Source organism: Lepidochelys kempii, chromosome 1, assembly GCF_965140285.1.
Source record: "Lepidochelys kempii isolate rLepKem1 chromosome 1, rLepKem1.hap1, whole genome shotgun sequence".
NCBI lineage: Eukaryota > Metazoa > Chordata > Testudines > Cheloniidae > Lepidochelys > Lepidochelys kempii.
The window spans coordinates 13,867,284-13,887,813 of record NC_136380.1 but is presented as its reverse complement, the minus strand read 5'-3'; the positions used below and the strand labels follow the sequence as shown (position 1 = coordinate 13,887,813).

The window sequence follows — 20,530 nt, the reverse complement described above, 5'->3', positions numbered from 1 at the left end:
GATCAAGTTTTGCTGTTTTGTTTTACAGTTCATTTTTCATACATTTCAGAATATAAATGTGAAATGCAAAGTCCCTTTCACGTTACCAAGAATGACAAGAAGAGGACAAGCCATGGAAAACTGGACATACTTATGTACTTAACACAAGTTAAAAAAACTATATTTTATATGAAGGGCTGTCAATCACAGTTAACTCAATTGTGATTTAAAAAATTAATCACGATTAATCACAGTTTTACTTGGACTGTTAAACAATAGAATACAGTACCAATTTAAATTTACTAAATATTTTGGATGTTTTTCTACAAAACTTTAGAGCCTACAAATCCACTCAGCCCTACTTCTTGTTTAGCCAATTGCTAAGACAAACATGTCTGTTTACATTTACAAGAGATGCTGCTGCCCACTTCTTATTTACAATGTCACCAGAAAGTGAGAACAGGCGTTCATATGAGGCTTTTGTAGCCAGCATTGAAGCTATTTATTTAGGTGCTAGATATGCTAAACCTATGCCCCTTCTTGCTTCGGCCACCATTCCAGAGAAAATGCTTCAAAGCTGATGACATTCATTAAAAAAAAAAAATGTGTTAATTAAATTTGTGACTGAACTCCTTGGGAGAGAATTGTACGTCTCCAGCTCTGTTTTACCTGCATTCTGCCATATATTTCATGTTACAGCAGTCTCAGATAATGTCCCAGCACATGTTGTTCATTTTAAGAACACTTTTGCTGCAGATTTGACAGAATGCAAAGAAGGTACCAATGTGAGATTTCTAAAGATAGCTACAGCACTCAACCCAAGGTTTAGGAATCTGAAGTGCCTTCCAAAATCTGATCGGGATGAGATGTGGAGCATGCTTTCAGAAGTCTTAAAAGAGCAACACTCCGATGCGGAAACTACAGAACCCGAACCACCAAAAAAGAAATCAACTTTCTGCTGGTGGCATCTGACTTGGATGATGAAAATGAATATGCGTCGGTCCGCACTGCTTTGGATTCAGAGTAACAGCCGTGTTAGTCTGTATTCGCAAAAAGAAAAGGAGTACTTGTGGCACCTTAGAGACTAATCAATTTATTTGAGCATAAGCTTTCGTGAGCTACAGCTCACTTCATTGGATGCATCACTGAAAAGCTTATGCTCACGAAAGCTTATGCTCAAATAAATTGGTTAGTCTCTAAGGTGCCACAAGTCCTCCTTTTCTTCTTACTGCTTTGGATTGTTATCGAGCAGAACCCACCATCAGCGTGGACACATGCCCGCTGGAATGGTGGATGAAGCATGAAGGGACATACGAATCTTTAGCACATCTGGCATCTAAATATCTTGCGACGCTGGCTGCAACAGTGTCATGCAAACACTTGTTCTCACTTTCAGGTGACATTGTGAACAAGAAGCAGATAGCATTATCTCCTGAAAATGTAAACAAATTTGTTTGTCTGAACGTTTGGCTGAACAAGAAATAGGACTGAGTGGACCTGTAGGCTCTAAAGTTTTACATTGTTTTATTTTTGAATGCAGTTATTTTTGTACATAATTCTACATTTGTAAATTCAACTTTCATGATAAAGAACCTGCACTACAGTACTTGTATGAGGTGAACTGAAAAATACTATTTTGTTTTATAGTGCAAATATTTGTAATCAAAAATAAATATAAAGTGAGCACTGTGCACTTTGTATTGTGTTGTAATTGAAATCAAAATATTTGAAAATATGGAAAACTTCCAAAAATATTTAAATAAACGGTATCCTATTATTTTTTAATTGACAGCCCTAATATCTATGTATGTATCAGACACCTACCAGACAGAAAACTAAACCCACCAGCCATAAAAGAGGATTTGAGTGGAGGGTCCCTTAGGAATAGCAAAAGCAACACTGACCAGAATTAATATAATTCAGTGGCGAAGTGGGAAAAGCAGGAGCAGTAGAGGCAGCAAACTAGGTTCGTCTGCTGGCTCAAGAAAACAGCCCAACATTAGGAGAACCTTCTGAATATAAACCAAAGACAGACAGAATTTTTCCTCCCATGAAGAAGCCATACATTCTGCAGGATTTGATGTAGGTCCCCTTATTCACCAGGACGAGCTTCCCATTCATCAGCATTGAGAAGGCATGTAGATTTTTCAAGCCCTGACTAGAGACAAGGACAAACGCATTTTCTCTTTTGACTCCAAAGCTGGACTTGAACCCAGGCCAGGAATCCAAATTTTAAAAGAAAGACTGGCATAGCAACACACTGCACCATCAAGTGCCTGCATTAACCTACGTCAACCTAAAATCCACCCGCATTTCTTGAAACTACTGAATACATACTGGTCCTGTCTACATTGATCATTTAACTATTTTCAGCATCACTTCAGATACTCCAGCTACTGTCACACATTTTACAGATAAACTTCCTGGTGCAGAGAAGTCTTTCTTCTCTAACCCTGTAGCATAATCTACACTACGGAATTTGTACAAAAAAATTCCCACTGTTTCTAATGTTGGCAGCTCTCAAACTCCAGCAGCCGTTTTCAGCACCATGTCAATTAGACTTGCTCTGACCAGGGTAGACACATTGTTTAAAAACAGTTACATTAAGTCTCCTAAGCAACAGCGGGAATTGTTTAGAAAATTTCCTTAATGTAGACAAAGTGCAAAGAGCTGAGAGCACTGCCAGCTTAGGATACAAAAACTGGAAAACAAACAGAATCTCTACCAAAACAGGAAATCAAACCAGCCTTCATTCATTCCCTTAATAAACGTGTGTGCAATTCCAGATTAAGCCCATAATAAGGATAGTGAAAAGGAAGGGTGGTGAACACCTTCAACTCCCAATGAAACAAGTGGGAGCTGAGGATATTCTGTACTTCGAAAGACTGCTTGCATCTTACAGGATCAAGTCCTTTAATGGGTGGTGGGAAAAGGAAGTACATTTCTCTGCATTGTATCATTATTTGTACTATGTATCCTAATTCATGTAACTGGCACCCAAACCATATTAAATGCTTCAAAGCAGCTTTTACAAAACAAAAAAATAAATATGCTCACTTGAGGGCACTTCACATTATTATTGTGGATACTGTAACAGTGAAGGCTCTGCACAACTTCACTGGATGAAGAACGAACAAGTCAAGGAGTACTTGTGGCACCTTAGAGACTAACAAATTTATTTGAGCATAAACTTTCGTGAGCTACAGCTCACTTCATCGGATACAGACTAACAGGGCCGCTACTCTGAAAACTAAGTCAGAGCTCCAGAAAGCTAGTAAAATAATATCTTAGGAAAAAAGGAGAATTTGTCTTACTCCTTTACTCCTATAAAGGTTAAGCCCCAAAGAGAATCAATGACTTAAGGAATGGAGAATAATTTTTTATAAGAGAAGTAATTTCTAGTCAAGACTGTAAATGTAACCAATAGCAAAACATTATCAGTCTTTAGTAGTCTGAGTCATTTTCAGTCATTGCTCAACACAACAGCAGACGAAAAGTGTCTTGCTCACTCGCTACTAATGGAAAAATATTGAGCTTTCCTGCAAGCTGTTAGGGAAATAAATGTCATTAACCTAACCCCATTTACACTGTGTAGTAGATTTAAATAAAGCTTTCTTATAAAAAACAAAGTTCAAGTCCAAATGGAAGAATAAATACATTTTATTTTTTTCCTCCTATAAACATAACTGTATTTTACTATTGTTTCCACTTCAGATCACAAAAAAAAAATGCACTCCAGAATTAACTAGAACTTTGTCAGTTAGTCAAAGTTATAATGATACCTACCGGTATTAAAGCAGGCAATCCATTACTGCTTTATACTAGGTTAGAACACGAATTTTAAAAGAACTGTCGCTCATATCACTGTGCCAAGATTGGCTTGAATGACTACACTGTTGCTATGTTTATATTGAAATTTTTTTTTCCAGGCTGCAAACCTAGATTTCCATGCCTGGTAGGCAAAATTATTTCAGTGTATTCCAGTCCTTCAAACAGTTCCAGTGCAAACATCACCAGGTTTTAATTCCTTCAAGAATGTATGTTATTAAATGACTGCCTAATTATAGATAACATACCTAGACCACAAATTCTGCAGCACTTTAGGCAGAAGAATATTCAGAAGCAATAACACTGCCTTCTAAGAAAGTGTTTTCATGTTAGAACACCAAATGAACGATGCTGCACTTACTGAATGATTTTAAGTAGGCACTGCTTGAAAAATATCAACGCATACTCATCACTAGCGAAAAGGAATCTCTCTCGTGAGGAAAGAAATGCCATCAACAGCTAAAGACTCTAAACTTCCAGATTAAATCTTCTCGCCTCATGGTGAGCTACAAGCAAAATGAAGCAACACACTCTTCCTGAGTCTGCAGTTAGGGAGCTCCACCTGTTGCTCACTTCCCCAAGCAGCAAGATAGTAAAAACTGATACTATTTGGAACCTCTGGGAACAGTGAAATGAACATGAATCTTGTCAATTTCACTCTGCTGATGCTTAGAAACATCTATGAGAAGCAGAGGCAAGCAACAAAGCTATTCACTGGAGATGACAACCCTGGAGATGGAATAAAGTAGTCCAGATACAGCCTCCCTGCTGCAGCACTCAGGAATTTTGAGGAGCAGTAGAGTAGCAAAGACAACTCCACCTCCTTGCCAGGAGCCTCTGGACAGCAGAGTGTCTGTGTCTGTGTAAAGAACTGCCTCTCCTTTCCAGGAGTCATTCCAGGAATCAAGTATCAGGGGGTAGCCGTGGTACTCTGTATCCACAAAAACAACAAGGAGTCTGGTGGCACCTTAAAGGCTAACAGATTTATTTGGGCATGAGCTTTTGTGGGTAAAAAACCCAGTTCTTCAGATGCATTGAGTGAAAATTACAGATGCAGGCATTATTATACTGACACATGAAGAGAAGGGAGTTACCTCACAGGTGGAGAACCAGTGTTGACAGGGCCAATTCAATCAGGGTGGATGTAGTCCGCTCCCAGTAATTGTGAGGAGGTGTCAATTCCAGGAGAGGGAAAGTTGCTTTTGTAGTGAGCCAGCCACTCCCAGTCCCTATTCAAGCCCAAATTAATGATATTAAATTTGTAAATGAATTTTAGTTCTGCGGTTTCTCTTTGAAGAAGCTATTACCAGCAGGAGAGTGAGTTTGTGTGTGTATGGGGGTGGGGGGGTGAGAAAACCTGGATTTGTGCTGGAAATGGCCCAGGTTGATTATCATGCACATTGTAGGGAGAGTGGTCACTGTGGATGAGCTATTACCAGCAGGATAGTGAGTTTGTGTGTGTGTTTTTTTGGAGGGGGGTGAGGGAACCTGGATTTGTGCAGGAAATGGCCCACCTTGATTATCATGCACATTGTGTAGAGAGTTGTCACTTTGGATGGGCTATTACCAGCAGGAGAGTGAGTTTGTGTGTGGGGGGGTGGAGGGTGAGAAAACCTGGATTTGTGCTGGAAATGGCCCAACTTGATGATCACTTTAGATAAGCTATTACCAGCAGGACAGTGGGGTGGGAGGTGGTATTGTTTCATGATCTCTGTGTGTATATAAAGTCTGCTGCAGTTTCCACGATATGCATCCAATGAAGTGAGCTGTAGCTCACGAAAGCTCATGCTCAAATAAATTGGTTAGTCTCAAGTTAGTGCCACAAGTACTCCTTTTCTTTTTGTGAATACAGACTAACACGGCTGTTACTCTGAAACCTCTTTGAAGTCTGTTTCTGAAGTTTTTTTGTTCAAGTATGACTACTTTTAAATCTGTTATAGAATGTCCAGGAAGATTGAAGTGTTCTCCTTTAGGAGTTGATGATACATTCCTTAAGAATGTATCAATTCCTAAAAGCCAGAGACTAAAGCAAAAAATGGAGCCTCAAACAGGATTCGGGAACGAGATCCTAGTGGGAATCCCAGCATCATCCATCTTCTCAACAACTGGGGACTGGTAGATATAGGACTTCTCACCACAGAATCATAGAATATCAGGGTTATAAGGGACCTCAGGAGGTATCTAGCCCAACCCCCTGCTCAAAGCAGGACCAATCCCCAAATAAATCATCCCAGCCAGGGCTTTGTCAAGCCTGACCTTAAAAACCTCTAAGGGTGGAGATTCCACCACCTCCCTAGGTAACCCATTCCATTCCAGTGCTTCACCATCCTCCTAGTGAAAAAGTTCTTCCTAATATCCAACCTAAACCTCCCCCACTGCAACTTGAGACCATTACTCCTTGCTCTGTCATCTAATACCATTAAAAACAGTGTAGATCTATCCTCTTTGGAACCTCCTTTCAGGTAGCTGAAAGCAGCTATCAAATCCCCCCTCATTCTTCTCTTCTGCAGATTAAATAATCCCAGTTCCCTGAGCCTCTCCTCGTAAATCATGTGCTCCAGCCCCCTAATCATTGGTGTTGCCCTCCGTTGGACATTTTCCAATTTTTCCACATCCTTCTTGTAAATTGGGGCCCAAAACTGGACACCACACTCCAGATGAGGCCTCACCAATGCCAAATAGAGGGGAATGAACACGTCCCTCAATCTGCTGGCATGCTCCTACTTATACAGCCCAAAATGCCGTTAGCCTTCTTGGCAACAAGGGCACATTGTTGACTCATATCCAGTTTCTTGTCCACTGTAACCCCTAGGTCCTTTTCTGCAGAACTGCTGCTTAGCCATTCGGTCCCTAGTCTGTAGCGGTGCATGGGATTCTTCCGTCCTAAGTGCAGGACTCTGCACTTGTCCTTGTTGAACCTCATCAGATTTCTTTTGGCCCAATCCTCTCATCACTATGTTGCCTCTGGATAGTGGGCCGCACAGCACTTCCTTCTGTTTAGAAGGTTTAGCCATCTTGCAGCTTTTTCAAGGCCTGTTTTTCTCAGCTTCTGTTTTGCAACACAGTATGTTATAGAATGATTGGATTTTCCTAACATCAGAATATTTTAGATGATCTGAGTTGTAACTGCTGTATTAGATACTCTATGTTTAAAATATACATGAAGCTGCAATTAGTACTTTGTTTCTACTTCAGTAGGTTTAACTCTCAGCCCCAGTTGCCAAAAACCTTATCACACAGCTACCAACAATCCGAGAGATTACAGAAGTGTAGCTGAGTTCCCTGGAGAGTGTAAAGTGAAATCACAGTAAAAGGTTATATGCAACTTCATTAAGCAGAACACAATTCAATACATAAAATGCCATGTTAATATCAGTGGTAACCAGACATCTACAGATATAACTATGCATTCATAAATGCAAATTTATCTTCTTGAGATCTGTAATGTTCAGTCATACTTAGTACTGTCACTACAGGGGAGCATCACCACCATATGACTGCAGCTACTCCCTTTCCTTGTACCCAGCCCCCAACCAGAAAACCCGCAATCAATTCCTTCTCTAGAACTAGCATGACATATGCGGTCATCACATTGTTCATTCTGCTATTTGCTATATCCCTTCCCCCCCAGCCTGCATCTGTTTTATCTATTTAGATTGTAAGCTCTTTGGCGGAGGGAGTGTCTGCTCCAATTGTACAGTGTCTGGCAAAATGGAACCCCATTTCGAGTTGGCCTTTAGGCACTAGCATAATAAACATGATTAATAATAATATCCACTTCTCTTTCCGGCCCCCAGAATCTCCTCTCCCACACCCTGTGCTACCCTCCTCTACCTCTCTGCCCCAAAGTACCCTTCCCTTTCCCCTTCAAGAATTCCTCTCTTCCCCTCCATGAGGAAGACTACCAGCCTTTACTTCAGCTGTTCCCCAGTTGCGCATCTCAGTGGAGCACAAGTGGAAGAAAGTCCATTGAGGAGTTGAAAGAGCAACATGTAGTAGTAAATGCAGCATCCTACATGGGAGAACAGAGCTCAAGAGGGCAGGGAATGCTCAAAAGAGGAGCCTCTTGGCCAGGAAGGGTTGAGCAAGCAGACACAAAGACCTTGTCTCCATAGGAAGGTGGTTGCTAACACTGTTAAAATGCTAATGTAGCCTGCAGCCTTAACACATATTAGCTGGTTGAGGTAAACCTTTGGAGGGGAGTAGACATCAAGAACAGTGAACTCGAGTGTGCGATACCAGAACTGGATTGATGGCAGAAAAATGCAAGGTCAAGATTTGATGAACTGGGGGAAAAGGACACAAATGAAACACAGATAGAACTGTGTCATGCAGAAATCATAAGTGGAGAATGGATTTTCAGTATGGAGGGCAAGTGTGACGAACTACAGAATGGATTTTGGAGAAAGGGAGGAACCCAGAACACACTGTGTGAGGGGGAAAAGGTGAAAGAACATGGAAAGAAAGAACACCATGGGAGTGATGAATAGAAATGGACTAAAGAGTGGTGGACTAAACTAAGTAAGCAAGGGAAGACTAAAGAAGAGAAGTTAGGGTGGAAAGACTTCAAGAACAGAGGAAGGAAGACAAAAGAGATGGAGGAAGAGGCGAACGTTTTCATATATTATACTTGAGTACATTTCTGGGAAATTCTCATACGCAAACTAGGGAAATGTGGTCTAGCTGAAATTATTATAAGGTAGATGCAAAACTGATTGAAAGACCATAGTCAAAGAGTAGTTATCTATGATTCGCTGTCAAAGTGGGGATACATAAGTAGCGGGGTCCTGCAGGCATCTGTCCTTGGTCCAGTACTATCAACTAAATGGAGAGTATGCTTATAAACATTGCAGAGGACACCAAGTTGGGATGGACTGCAAACACGTTGGAGGACAGGATCAGAATTCAAAACGACCTTGACAAATTGGAGAATTGGTCTGAAATCAACAAGATTAAATTCAACAAAGACAAGTGCAAAGTATGATACATATGAAGGAATAATCAAATGCACAACCACAACATGGGCAATAACTTGATTACGCAGCAATTACTGCTGAAAAGGATCTGTGGGTTATAATGGATCACAAATTGAATATGAGTCAACAATGTTATGTAGTTGCATAAAAGGTTACTATTATGAGGTTTATTAACAGGAGTGTGATATGTAAGACATGGAAGGTAACTGTCCCACTCTATTCAGCACTGGTAAGGCCTCAGGTGGGGTACTGTGTCCGGTTCTGAGCACTACACTTGAGGAAACATGTTGATAAACCAGAGGGAGCCCAGGAGAGCAACAAAAATGGTAAAAGGTTTAGAAAACCTAATTTATGAGGAAACGTTTAAAAAACTGGGCATGTTTAGTCACAGAAAAGAAGACTGATGAGGAACCTAATAACAGTCTTCAAATATGTTAAGGGCTGTTATAAAGAAGACAGAGATCAATTGTTCTCTATATCCACAGAAGGTAGGACAAGAAGTAATATGGTTAATCTGCAGCAAGGGAGATTTAGGATACATATTAGGAAAAACTAATTTTAAGGACAGTTAACTACTGGAATAGGCTTCCAAAGAGATTGTGGAATTCCTGTCATTGGAGGTTTATAAGAACAGGTTAGACTAATACCGGTCAGAGATGGTCTAGGTATATTTGGTCCTGCATCAGTGTGAGGAGCTGGACTAGGTGGTCCCTTCCACTCTGACATTTCTATGATTCTATGTAACACACAAGTGCATTTAGGGCCCTGTGGTTTTGGTGAATCCTATATGCTGGTAATTAACAGAACATAATATCTTATTCCCAGTGGCAACTGGCAAGTTATTCTAGGAAATAATTTATAATATAGCCTTACTATTTATTTAGAACAGATTCTAGTGGCAGGGGGCTACAACTGCTTTCTCCATGTACAGCCAGGCTGGAGGGCGAGAGTGTTGGGGGTGCTAGCCATTGTATCACTTGGCTCAAGACTGAGGAAATACAGTCAAGCCCAAAGTCACCTGACTTCATAGGCAGTTGCATTTTTAAAAGGATAACCTGGGATTGTTGCCCATACCCCACAAGAAAGTTTTAAAAATGTTAATTCTGGGGCAGGGGAAAACAGAAGCCAGGAAATATAAACTTGCAAGGAATTAAGGACAAATAGAATTCTCTGGAGGACATTTATCTTTAATATATTAACTCTGCCCCGAAGGATAGAGGAAGGGCCTGCCATCTATGTAAATCCAAAGCCATCTGTGTGATAAAACGATTAATTTTTACTTTTTTATATATTTCTAGGAAAGAAGACTCCCAACTACCCGATTTACACTTGCTGCCAGCAAAAGGTAATTCTAAGAAGGAGACATTATACACCCTTCAAGAGATACTGAGAGCCTCCGACCTTTGCAAATTAATTTTGTATGCTGAGATTTTCCCAAAGAATTTAATAGTTTGTAATACATTGGAGATTGCCTGAAGGGGGTTGATGATATATAGAATTATGAAAACATATTTTAATTTCTTAGGATACTGTTTTTAGACCCTGGATTCATGGTATACTCTAATTCAGTGGTCCTCAAAGCCAGTCAGCCCCTTGTTCAAGGAAAGCCCCTGCCGGGCCAGACCGGTTTGTTTACCTGCCGTGTCTGCAGGTTCGGCCGATCGCAGCTCCCACTGGCCGCGGTTTACTGTTCCAGGCCAATGGGGGCTGCGGGAAGGGTGGCCAGCATGTCTCTTGGCCCGTGCTGCTTCCCGCATCTGCGAACAGCAGCCAGTGGGAACCGTGATCAGCCAAACCTATGGATGCAGCATGGTGCCGGATGCACCCCGGCCCGGCAGAGGCTTTCCCTGAACAAGTGGCAAACCGGCTTTGAGAACCACTGCTTTAATTTGTACTGCCGATAGCAATAAGGAAAAAAATCAAACAGATGGTGTGGACAGGGGAAAGCCCTGTCTCATACCATGGTAAAGACTGAAAGAGGGGAGATGTAGTTATTGGGTACAACATGGGAGCTAGGATTGGAGTACAAAAGTCTAATCCAAGACACAAAAAATGGACAAAATCTGATTTTTTTGTAGAATGAGGAACAAATTACTTCCAATTAACTCTGATGCAGGTTTTTTCCTGCATTCAGTGACAAAATAGTCAATAGTTTCAAGGGGCTTTGGTAGTAGGATGACATACTGATAAACCAATGAGTATTGTCTGACCCATGTCTCTTTTGTATAAAACCCACCTGGTCCAGATGTATTGTGCTCATTATTTTTTCTAATCACCCAGCTGGGATTTTAGACAATACTTCAATATCAAAGTTGATTAAGGATATTGGTTGATAGCTAGCACGTTCTGGGGCATCTGTCAGGCTTAAGAATGACTGAGATCGGGGCTTCATTCACTAAAGAGCACAGAGTGCCTCCATCAAAAGCCTCAGCCATTCTGGGAGTCAGGGTGTCTTTGAACCAGACGTAAAATTCAGCGGGAAAACCATACTGCAGCTGTCCTGGGTCTGACCCAATTTCATGTCACCTAGGGCAGCCATAATTTTCACAGGTATGTAACAGGGAAGCAATTCCTTTTATGTTCCCAGAAACACATGTAAGGAAATTAGCCACAGGTACTCACGGGGGGGAAGTAACCCAAAATGCATCTTATGTCATGCCACCGAGACCCTGGGGGTATAACTAGGGTGAGGAGTTCAGGATGAAGGGTATTCTCGGAAATTCAAAGGAGTTTAGGTGGAGAGGAGGGGGAAGAGAAAACAGAGTGGCAAGAGGGTAAGTGCCAAATGCACAAGGAGTTGAGAAAAAAGAAAAGGAGTACTTGTGGCACCTTAGAGACTAACCAATTTATTTGAGCATAAGCTTTCGTGAGCTACAGCTCACTTCATTGCATGCATGAAGTGAGCTGTAGCTCACAAAAACTTATGCTCAAATAAATTGGTTAGTCTCTAAGGTGCCACAAGTACTCCTTTTCTTTTTGCGAATACAGACTAACACGGCTGTTACTCTGAAAGGAGTTGAGAGGAGATACAACAGGTCGGCTGTAAAAAAAGGAAGATGTGAGACAGCCACGCTCTCAAGTCAGAGTGGGAGAAAAAAAAATCAGGTCGGGGGGGCAGCTCAAATGAACGTATCCTCTTTGCATCCTACTTTGCATCCATGTTGAATGCAAAATAAATGATTATTCCCCAACCCCTCTCCATTACAAAAGCAGGGGGGGGGGAGGGAGAAAGAAGGGTGAACATCTTGAGCACATTTTAAAAAGGGTTTGGGGCTAAAATACACATATCTTTGCATCAAAGGTTAGGATCATACAAGACAGATACTACTGAAGAATCTGCTGGAAAAAAATCAGAGGGATTTGAGTCTGAGCATCTGATGGTTCCTCCTTACTTTACATATAGGGAAGATGGCACATATAGGGATGCAGAGCTGAGGTGGGTGTTTCTCCTTTACTGCTGGTGACAACAGCCTGGCAACAACTGCTGAATAGCAAAGGTAAATCCCAAGGCAACATATGGTTAATGTGTTTTATTATATAGAGGCCATGCACTTTGCTGCTTCTCAGTTTGGAGAAGCTAATGAGCTGGCCACCCTGCCCGACCTTAAAAATAACCGGAAAGGCTATAAAATTAGGTCACGCCTTTCTCCTTCGCCAGCTTCCTTGCCCATAGTAAACAGGGCTTTTTTTTTTTTTTTTTTAACTACATCCCAGCTGCAGTGGGGAAAAAAATCTTTATTTTGTGCCCATTCCAGCTCACTTTCCTTTTTCTCAGGCTCTTTTAAAGATGGATTCTTTCACACTGTATTTTAGGAATTTTAATATAAATGCCCTGCGTTTGGTGGCTAGGAAGCAGAGGGCACTCACTCTGTCCTACTCTCTGTTGGGATGTAAGGAAAGATCCCAAGTAAGGTTTTAGACAAAAATTCTACTAGACTTCCCTCTTCTTCCCCATCTTCAGGGAACCCAGCCACTCTCAAATTATTTCTTCTGGACCAGCTCTCCAAATCATTCACTCTATCTTGTAGATTTTGGATCAGACTTTGTTGCTTGTCTATTAGAGACACGAGGTGGGCTTTTAGTGGACCAACTTCCATTGGTGAAAGAGAAGCTTTTGAGCTACACAGAGCTATTCTACAGGTCTGGGAAAGGTCGTCAAAGTGTCACCTGAATACAAAGTGTAACAGATTGTTTAGCATAAGTAGTTAACGCATATTGCAAGACCCCATTCAAGGTGCTGATCTACAATGATCCTAACAGAGCCCTCCCTGATCCTGGAGGATAGCTCCTGCAAACTGACCTGTTGTGCTGCAGCTGTGGCTTTAATTTCAGAAATATCCTCTGATATTTTTTGAAGCATAACCTGTTCTTCTGATACCTGCTTTAGCATTTTATAGATCTGATACAGGCCTATCAGGGTCTCCACTGTGAGTGGTGCCATGCTGCACTGTACAAGGCTGTCAGAGAGCCTCTGCTTCTCTGCAATTTGTGGGGAGTCCCAGGAGGAAGGGGGGTTCAAAATGAGATCCATCTGCTACTAAGATGTTAAAAGCAGGATGAACCACCCAGAGGCAAAAACTCTGCCTTACTTTAGCAGATGTTAGCAGATTTTAGTGGAGCTAAGCAGCAGTTCCAGGTTTAGGCAGCCATCTTCCCCTGCTGCATCTGCCCAGTCCACACACATTTGTTTTGAAATGTTTTAAAGTCTTTTAGACAGGAACTTTTATTTAGCATTTTAAACTGTTGTGGAGAAAGTCCCCTTGACCTCACATCCTTTGCCCACCAGTTCACATTGCCTTTGCCTCCCCATTTCTATTTGACTAACTACAGGACTGTTTGTATACCTTTAATAGGCTTGGAAGGATTAGGTTTTATTGGTGTCAATTTCACCATACACACACATAAACCAAGGAAAAAATATTTCCATCCATAACAGAAAAGTACAGATAGGCAAAGAAAGAAAAAAATGCTGCTTTAGAACTTGGAGTTTAAAGATACTTTTGTATATTTTGACATGAGATGTTGACAATTTGTGTTTTAACCATTATAAAGCTTTAACTTTTTGAATCTTAATGTCTACTGTCATTAAATAGTCTGACTTTGCCCCATAATTTCCTTCAATTGTGAAAATGCAAATCAAATCATTTTAAATGGTTTAAAACAAACACTGGTGATATCTGTCCAAATTATTTAAAAAATGAATTCTCCAAGCCTAGCCATAACAAAAGAATTGCATAGTTTGCACTTGCTATTGAAGTTCTGTAGTTTCAATTACTATTTTTAATGACATCCATCTCCAAATGAGAAATTACATATACATGGCATGAGCTGCAGAAAAGGCATAGTCCCTATAAAATCACACTCAACTAACTGCCTTATATTTGAAAAGTGACACAAACACAAGAATTACTTCTACTCTTGGAAAGCTGGTCATTTTAATGCTCAAGAAACACAAAACCAGAAGAGAGGATGATGCTACAAATGAATGTTCTGAGGAAGAGGTCAAAAATAAGGGAAAAGGTTAAAAGTTGCTAGATTTAAGGAGTGCCTGAAGCACAAAATAAGAGTCAGCAACAAATTTTACACCTTGACTTGCCAGAGCTCAAGGGCCAACTCCAAACCCTGACATTTGATAGAAGGACAGTGACAAATTCATGAAGGAGATACACGGATAACCTTCACAAAAGCTAGGCATCAGTCACTGTGCATTATTCACCATGCTTAAAATTCATCTCAAACATACACCATCCCTGCTATTCTAATACCAGCTCTTCTTCTGCAAAGACTGCAAAAGCTGTGTGGTAGTAATGTTAGTCAGTCAAATGCCATTAAAAGACTATGCTGAATCAAATGCACAAAGTTTTTTACCATCAAATCTAATCAAAAATTGAACCCAGACCCCAATAAGTGAAAGGACCGAGTACTAACTTGCTGTTTAAAAACCTGCTGTGTTTGTTTTCACACATGCATTCCAATAAGGCACTGTACTGTCAACTGAAACTCCAGTTTAGAAGACAACACAGAATCCACATATTCATACTATAGGAAAGACACCTATTTAAGTCTTACATAGACAGAAAATTAGTCAAGGGTCAGAATGGCAGGTGTACCCCCTTTAGGAGCTTCATTTCCATTCTTGCATGCAAACTGTAAGAGTAAAGAACGGAAAAAATTGTTTTAAAATGTTTTTCTTTTTAATACTATTGTACCTAAGTGGTAAAGAGCGTTCTTTTGAAAAAACAGATTTTTACAGATAAAATGTGTAATACATAGCATATGATGGAAAGGCTCTACTATGTCTACTCAGTGACCAGACTCTTAATACAGATTCTTAATTTGTAACACTAACATTTTAAAAATTATATTAATTCAAGAAAACATTTTTGCTCTCCTGTAACTTTTCTGTGACCAGAGACAATAAGATTTTTATGCCATGTTTCAGCAGAAAACAAGTATAAATGCTTAAACTATAAACCCCTGAAAATAAGGGTCTAGAAAGGAAATGCTGACAGCAGTGTTACCAGGTGCAGATATAATAAAATTAAGTTTCTATCTAAGGAAAAAAATCCTCACATACCAATCTGCTACTCATTAACCAGTATTTACTTTCCAAATAATGTATAGCTACTACTTGTAAAATAACAGATGTGGTGATCCTTCCCGTACAGAAGCTTGTTTCACTACCCATGAAAGAGAGCAGGGTTCAGACAAAGATGGAAAGTGCATACATTTCTGAATCTGACAAGTTTTATTGACATGGGATGTAAGGAGACAGACTGAAACTGTAAGAACTTCACTGTATTCTAATCTCTTGTGAAGTTAAAACTTTGAGCTGGCACTTCACTTGCTCTCTACTGATAAGCAATCTTACTGGATTTTCAGTTACTGAGTGAAGCACAAGGTGCCAAAAAGAAGGAAAGCAATAGGTGTATTGATGACATTTGACTATTTCACAGCATGCCCATTGTAGAAACTGACAGTTTCTAAACAGGGTTAGTGATTCATTCGCCACATAATTCCAGGTGCCCATTAGTCCTGCTTTGATCATAACATACATAAATGATAAAGACAAACATTCACATTATTTAAATATAAATAATGAAACTACCATATGAAACACGCAGAACTTTTCTATTGATTTCAATGTGCAAGGTTATGTAACAAAAGTGCTTTATAAGTACTAGTGCAAATATTTTTACTCATATTTTCTGCACAAAAAAATAAATTCATGTAGTGAATGCTCTTTAAAACTTCCTATGGCTAACTATAAATCATCACTACCTTTATGAAAGTATTTATAAAAAATGTATTTAACACTAGAGACATCACTTGAACTGTGAGTCTATCCCAAAGAAAAATAGTGCTGAACAGACCAATACTTTCTGGATTTCTTCATGACACATTTGTACACTTGCCCCATTGAAGAGAAGAAAAAATGATTTGCGCTGTGTTAGTCCCCGTTATAATTCCCAGCTGTGTCAAAACTTTAACAGCCTAAAAGCAGGAAATCCAAGAGGAAATTCCATCGTCAGTTCCTGGAGTTTTGTAACCCAATGTTCTTCCAAAAGGAGATCTTACAGGAATTTGGTAGCATTTGCTGTAACCTTACCTCATATCTTCAAGTAGATCACATTCTCCCTGATGCTTGGCCTGAAGTTTTGTCATCTGCTCAATTTGAATGTTTTTTAGCTCTTGTGTAACTTTTACCTACAAAAAAGACAGATCATATATTTTATGTAGGGTCCAGCTGTCATTTCAGTGGTGAAAAATATTTGATTTCCTTCATCTAACTTTATAATCTAACTGTCCATCAGAATGTGCAAATTAAACATTTTCAGTATGTGTAAACCTGTTTTGCTTGGTTAACATAACCCTAGCATCTACTTAACCAAAGACTGATTTTACTATATATTGTTTGGATCTAACCCTGCAGTGTCTGCATTTCATACATCAAGCACCTCAGAGCTGTGTCTTGCTTGTTGACAACAAATATGCATGTTTTCTTCTTCCAAACCTCTGAGGATAAACCTGTCTACAACAAAAGAGGTTCAGCTTGAAACAAATAAAGGAGTTGGGGGAAGAAATAACCTGCTGCAGATTTAACACTTAATAAAAACAATTTACACATTTATGAAACGTGCATTGATTAAACACTCCTACAATGGTTTCATGAACATGCCTTTAAACGCAGTCATGTGGTTGCCAGTATATCAGATCAAAAGTCTCCCTCCTTAACAGTATGACTTCAGAAAGGTTGTGCCTTTTTTTATCACTATAATATACCTGCTTTATGTTTTGAATCTTATGGCATTAAGATTTCAACAGCCTGGGTACCAGAGTGATAGCTGATAGCATGGCAGTGGGTGGGGGAGGGATTGTTGTGATAAACATTAACCCCAGAAAAGGACTGACTTGGCCACAGAAACATGGGGTTTTTAAAACAAGAGATCTCGATCAATCAACGTGTTAAATGCCAAGATGCATCTATGTAGCAGCCTAAAAAAGAAACAGCATCCACGCATCTAAAAATCTGATGCATGCATGAAGGGGGAAATAAATAACAGTTTCTGCTATGGGGGAGGGGAAGAGAGAAAGACAGGGACGAGGTGAAGGAAAGGATCTGCCACAAACCTCCCCTTTCTCTCAAAGCAAAACAACCCTCCAGATCTCATCTGCTAGCAACAGCTTCCCCCTCAACACCAAAAATAATCCCCCAGCAACAAGAACCCCCAATCCTAGCACTACAGCAAGATAAGTTTCACACCTCAGCTCCTTTCAAGATACAACAAAACATACAAACCCTATGCTCTGATTAAGCAGAAAAGGGGTTTACGTTTTTTTAAAACAATACAAATGTTGAAACCTACATAGTGAAAATAAAATTGCATGTAAAAAATACAAGAGGCAAAGCATAAAGCACACATGCAATATAAATGAAATGCCAAATGACAAACAGCAGCCTTTTGTTTACACAACACAGACACCCCCACCCAATAACCCTCACCCACGCAACTCCCTCCACACAGGCACCCACAAACCATTTCCTACATACACAATTAACTCTATCCCACTCCATATGCTAACCCCCATAATCTCTTCTACTCACAGAATAACCCTCTCAACCCCAATCTATATAACTCCAACCCTCCACACCAACATAATCATCATATCAGTCCCACTGTAAACTATTCCAACCCCAATCTCCCACATCAATCCAATGAACCTCCTCTCCATACAACCATCAAAACACAACTCCCCCACTTCAACAACCCTCATCTACACAATCCAGCCATACTCTATCACCTCAGGTTTCAGAGTAGCAGCCGTGTTAGTCTGTATCCGCAAAAAGAAAAGGAGGACTTGTGGCACCTTACAGACTAACAGATTTATTTGAGCATAAGCTTTCGTGAGCTACAGCTCACTTCAGTACCTCAGCAGAGACCATTCCCTAACCCTAGCCCCTTTTTCACCCCAATACAGACAATTCCAAATCCCCCATACTCCAACATACATCCACACAACCAGCAAGGTGAATTAAGCTCTCAATCCTATTTGATACACCTCCAGCCCGATACAAGCCAAGCCCTACCCAAACCCCCCAATACAGATAAAAACATACCCTCACATACCCCACCCTCTACACACAAACAACCCCCAACTCCTCACTCCCAATACACCCGAGCCCCCAGCGCCCCACCCCAATACAGCCTGTGGCACCCGGCACCTCCACACCAACCCCCCACATCCCAATACACCAACCTGTGTACAGCTAATGCCCCTACCCCAATACACCCAGCACCCCACATGCTCACAGTGTAGCCCCCCAAACCTAATACAGCCAATGCCACCAGTACTGCCAGTGCCACCCCACACCCAGATGATCCCCAATCCACCCAGCCCCAACCAACCAGTACAGCCAGTACCCGGTCCCTGAACCCCAGTGCCAGCCCCACCCCCACTATACCCCAATCCACCCAGCCCCAACCCCCCAGTGCAGCCAGTACCCGGTCCCTGAACCCCAGTGCCAGCCCCACCCCCACTATACCCCAATCCACCCAGCCCCAACCCCCCAGTACAGCCAGTCCCCCGGTCCCTGAACCCCAGTGCCAGCCCCACCCCCACTATACCCCAATCCACCCAGCCCCAACCCCCCCCCGTACAGCCAGTACCCCGGTCCCTGAACCCCAGTGCCAGCCCCACCCCCACTATACCCCAATCCACCCAGCCCCAACCCTCCAGTACAGCCAGGACCCCGGTCCCTGAACCCCAGTGCCAGCCCCACCCCCACTATACCCCAATCCACCCAGCCCCAACCCTCCAGTACAGCCAGGACCCCGGTCCCTGAACCCCAGTGCCAGCCCCACCCCCACTATACCCCAATCCACCCAGCCCCAACCCTCCAGTACAGCCAGGACCCCGGTCCCTGAACCCCAGTGCCACCCCCACCCCACCCCGATCCCCAATCCACCCAGCCCCAACCCCCCCGCACAGCCAGTACCCCGGTCCCTGAACCCCAGTGCCAGCCCCACCCCCACTATACCCCAATCCACCCAGCCCCAACCCCCCCCCGTACAGCCAGTACCCCGGTCCCTGAACCCCAGTGCCAGCCCCACCCCCACTATACCCCAATCCACCCAGCCCCAACCCTCCAGTACAGCCAGGACCCCGGTCCCTGAACCCCAGTGCCAGCCCCACCCCCACTATACCCCAATCCACCCAGCCCCAACCCTCCAGTACAGCCAGGACCCCGGTCCCTGAACCCCAGTGCCACCCCCACCCCACCCCGATCCCCAATCCACCCAGCCCCAACCCCCCCGCACAGCCAGTACCCCAGTCCCTGAACCCCAGTGCCAGCCCCACCCCCACTATACCCCAATCCACCCAGCCCCAACCCTCCAGTACAGCCAGGACCCCGGTCCCTGAACCCCAGTGCCAGCCCCACCCCCACTATACCCCAATCCACCCAGCCCCAACCCCCCCGCACAGCCAGTACCCCAGTCCCTGAACCCCAGTGCCAGCCCCACAATGCCCTGATCCTCAATCCACCCAACCTCCCCCCGCACAGCCAGGACCCCGGTCCCTGAACCCCGGTGCCACCCCCACCCCGATCCACCCAGCCCCAACCCCCCCGCACAGCCAGTCCCCCGGTCCCTGAACCCCGGTGCCAGCCCCCCCATGCAGCCCGCCCCAGCGGCTCCCCGCGGCTCCCACCTTCCTCGGCGGGGGCTGCATGGCGCTGCCGTCGCTCTCCGCATCAATCCCCGCTCAGCAGCGGGACGCGGCCCCCGCAGCGCGGGGAGGAGCCGGCGCCGGGATGGGAGGCGCGGGGGCGGGGGCGGGGGCGAGCGCAGCGCGCGCGGCTCCCGGCGGGGACGGGCGGGGGCGGCTCCCTCACGCGGACTCCATGGCCCGGCGGCGAGGCACCGAGCGGCTCTGGGAGGCGGCGGCGGCGGCGGCGGCGAGTCCCGGCCCGGGGGAGGGGGAGCGGGGAAGGCGGGGACGGCCGGCCCCCAGCCCCCGGCCGCGGGGAGGGTGGGAAGGCGGCTCCGCAGCGCCCCGCCGCGGCCGCCGGCGGGGGGGGGGGAAGCGCTCCCTGGAGGCCAGTGGGGAAATGGCGCCGCGGCGCGGCCGAGACCCCGCCGGACGGCCCCCGCCCCGCCTCCGGCAGCCCCAGGCAACGGTCCGCCCAGCCGGGTAGACGTGGGGGCAAAACCATAGAGAGCGGGGCGGGACGGGACGGACGCCTC

General features: G+C 43.4%; 1 protein-coding gene across 4 annotated transcripts in view; it reads right to left on the bottom strand.

Moving 5' to 3' along the window:
• The window catches only part of FCHSD2 (FCH and double SH3 domains 2), a 225,104-nt gene extending 204,837 nt beyond the window's left edge, over nt 1–20,267 (bottom strand). The window contains exons 1-2 of one of the 4 annotated variants that reach the window (XM_073334756.2): nt 19,995–20,267; nt 16,393–16,490 (exon numbers count right to left, since the gene is read on the bottom strand). In XM_073334756.2, the coding sequence (XP_073190857.1) occupies nt 16,393–16,490; nt 19,995–20,015 (119 nt within the window). In that variant the 5' untranslated portion in view covers nt 20,016–20,267. Of the gene's footprint in view, nt 1–16,392; nt 16,491–19,994 lie in introns of those variants that run through there. The other 3 variants (XM_073334750.2, XM_073334766.2, XM_073334777.2) reach the window with 3 other exon arrangements.
• Nucleotides 20,268–20,530: the final 263 nt, after the last annotated feature.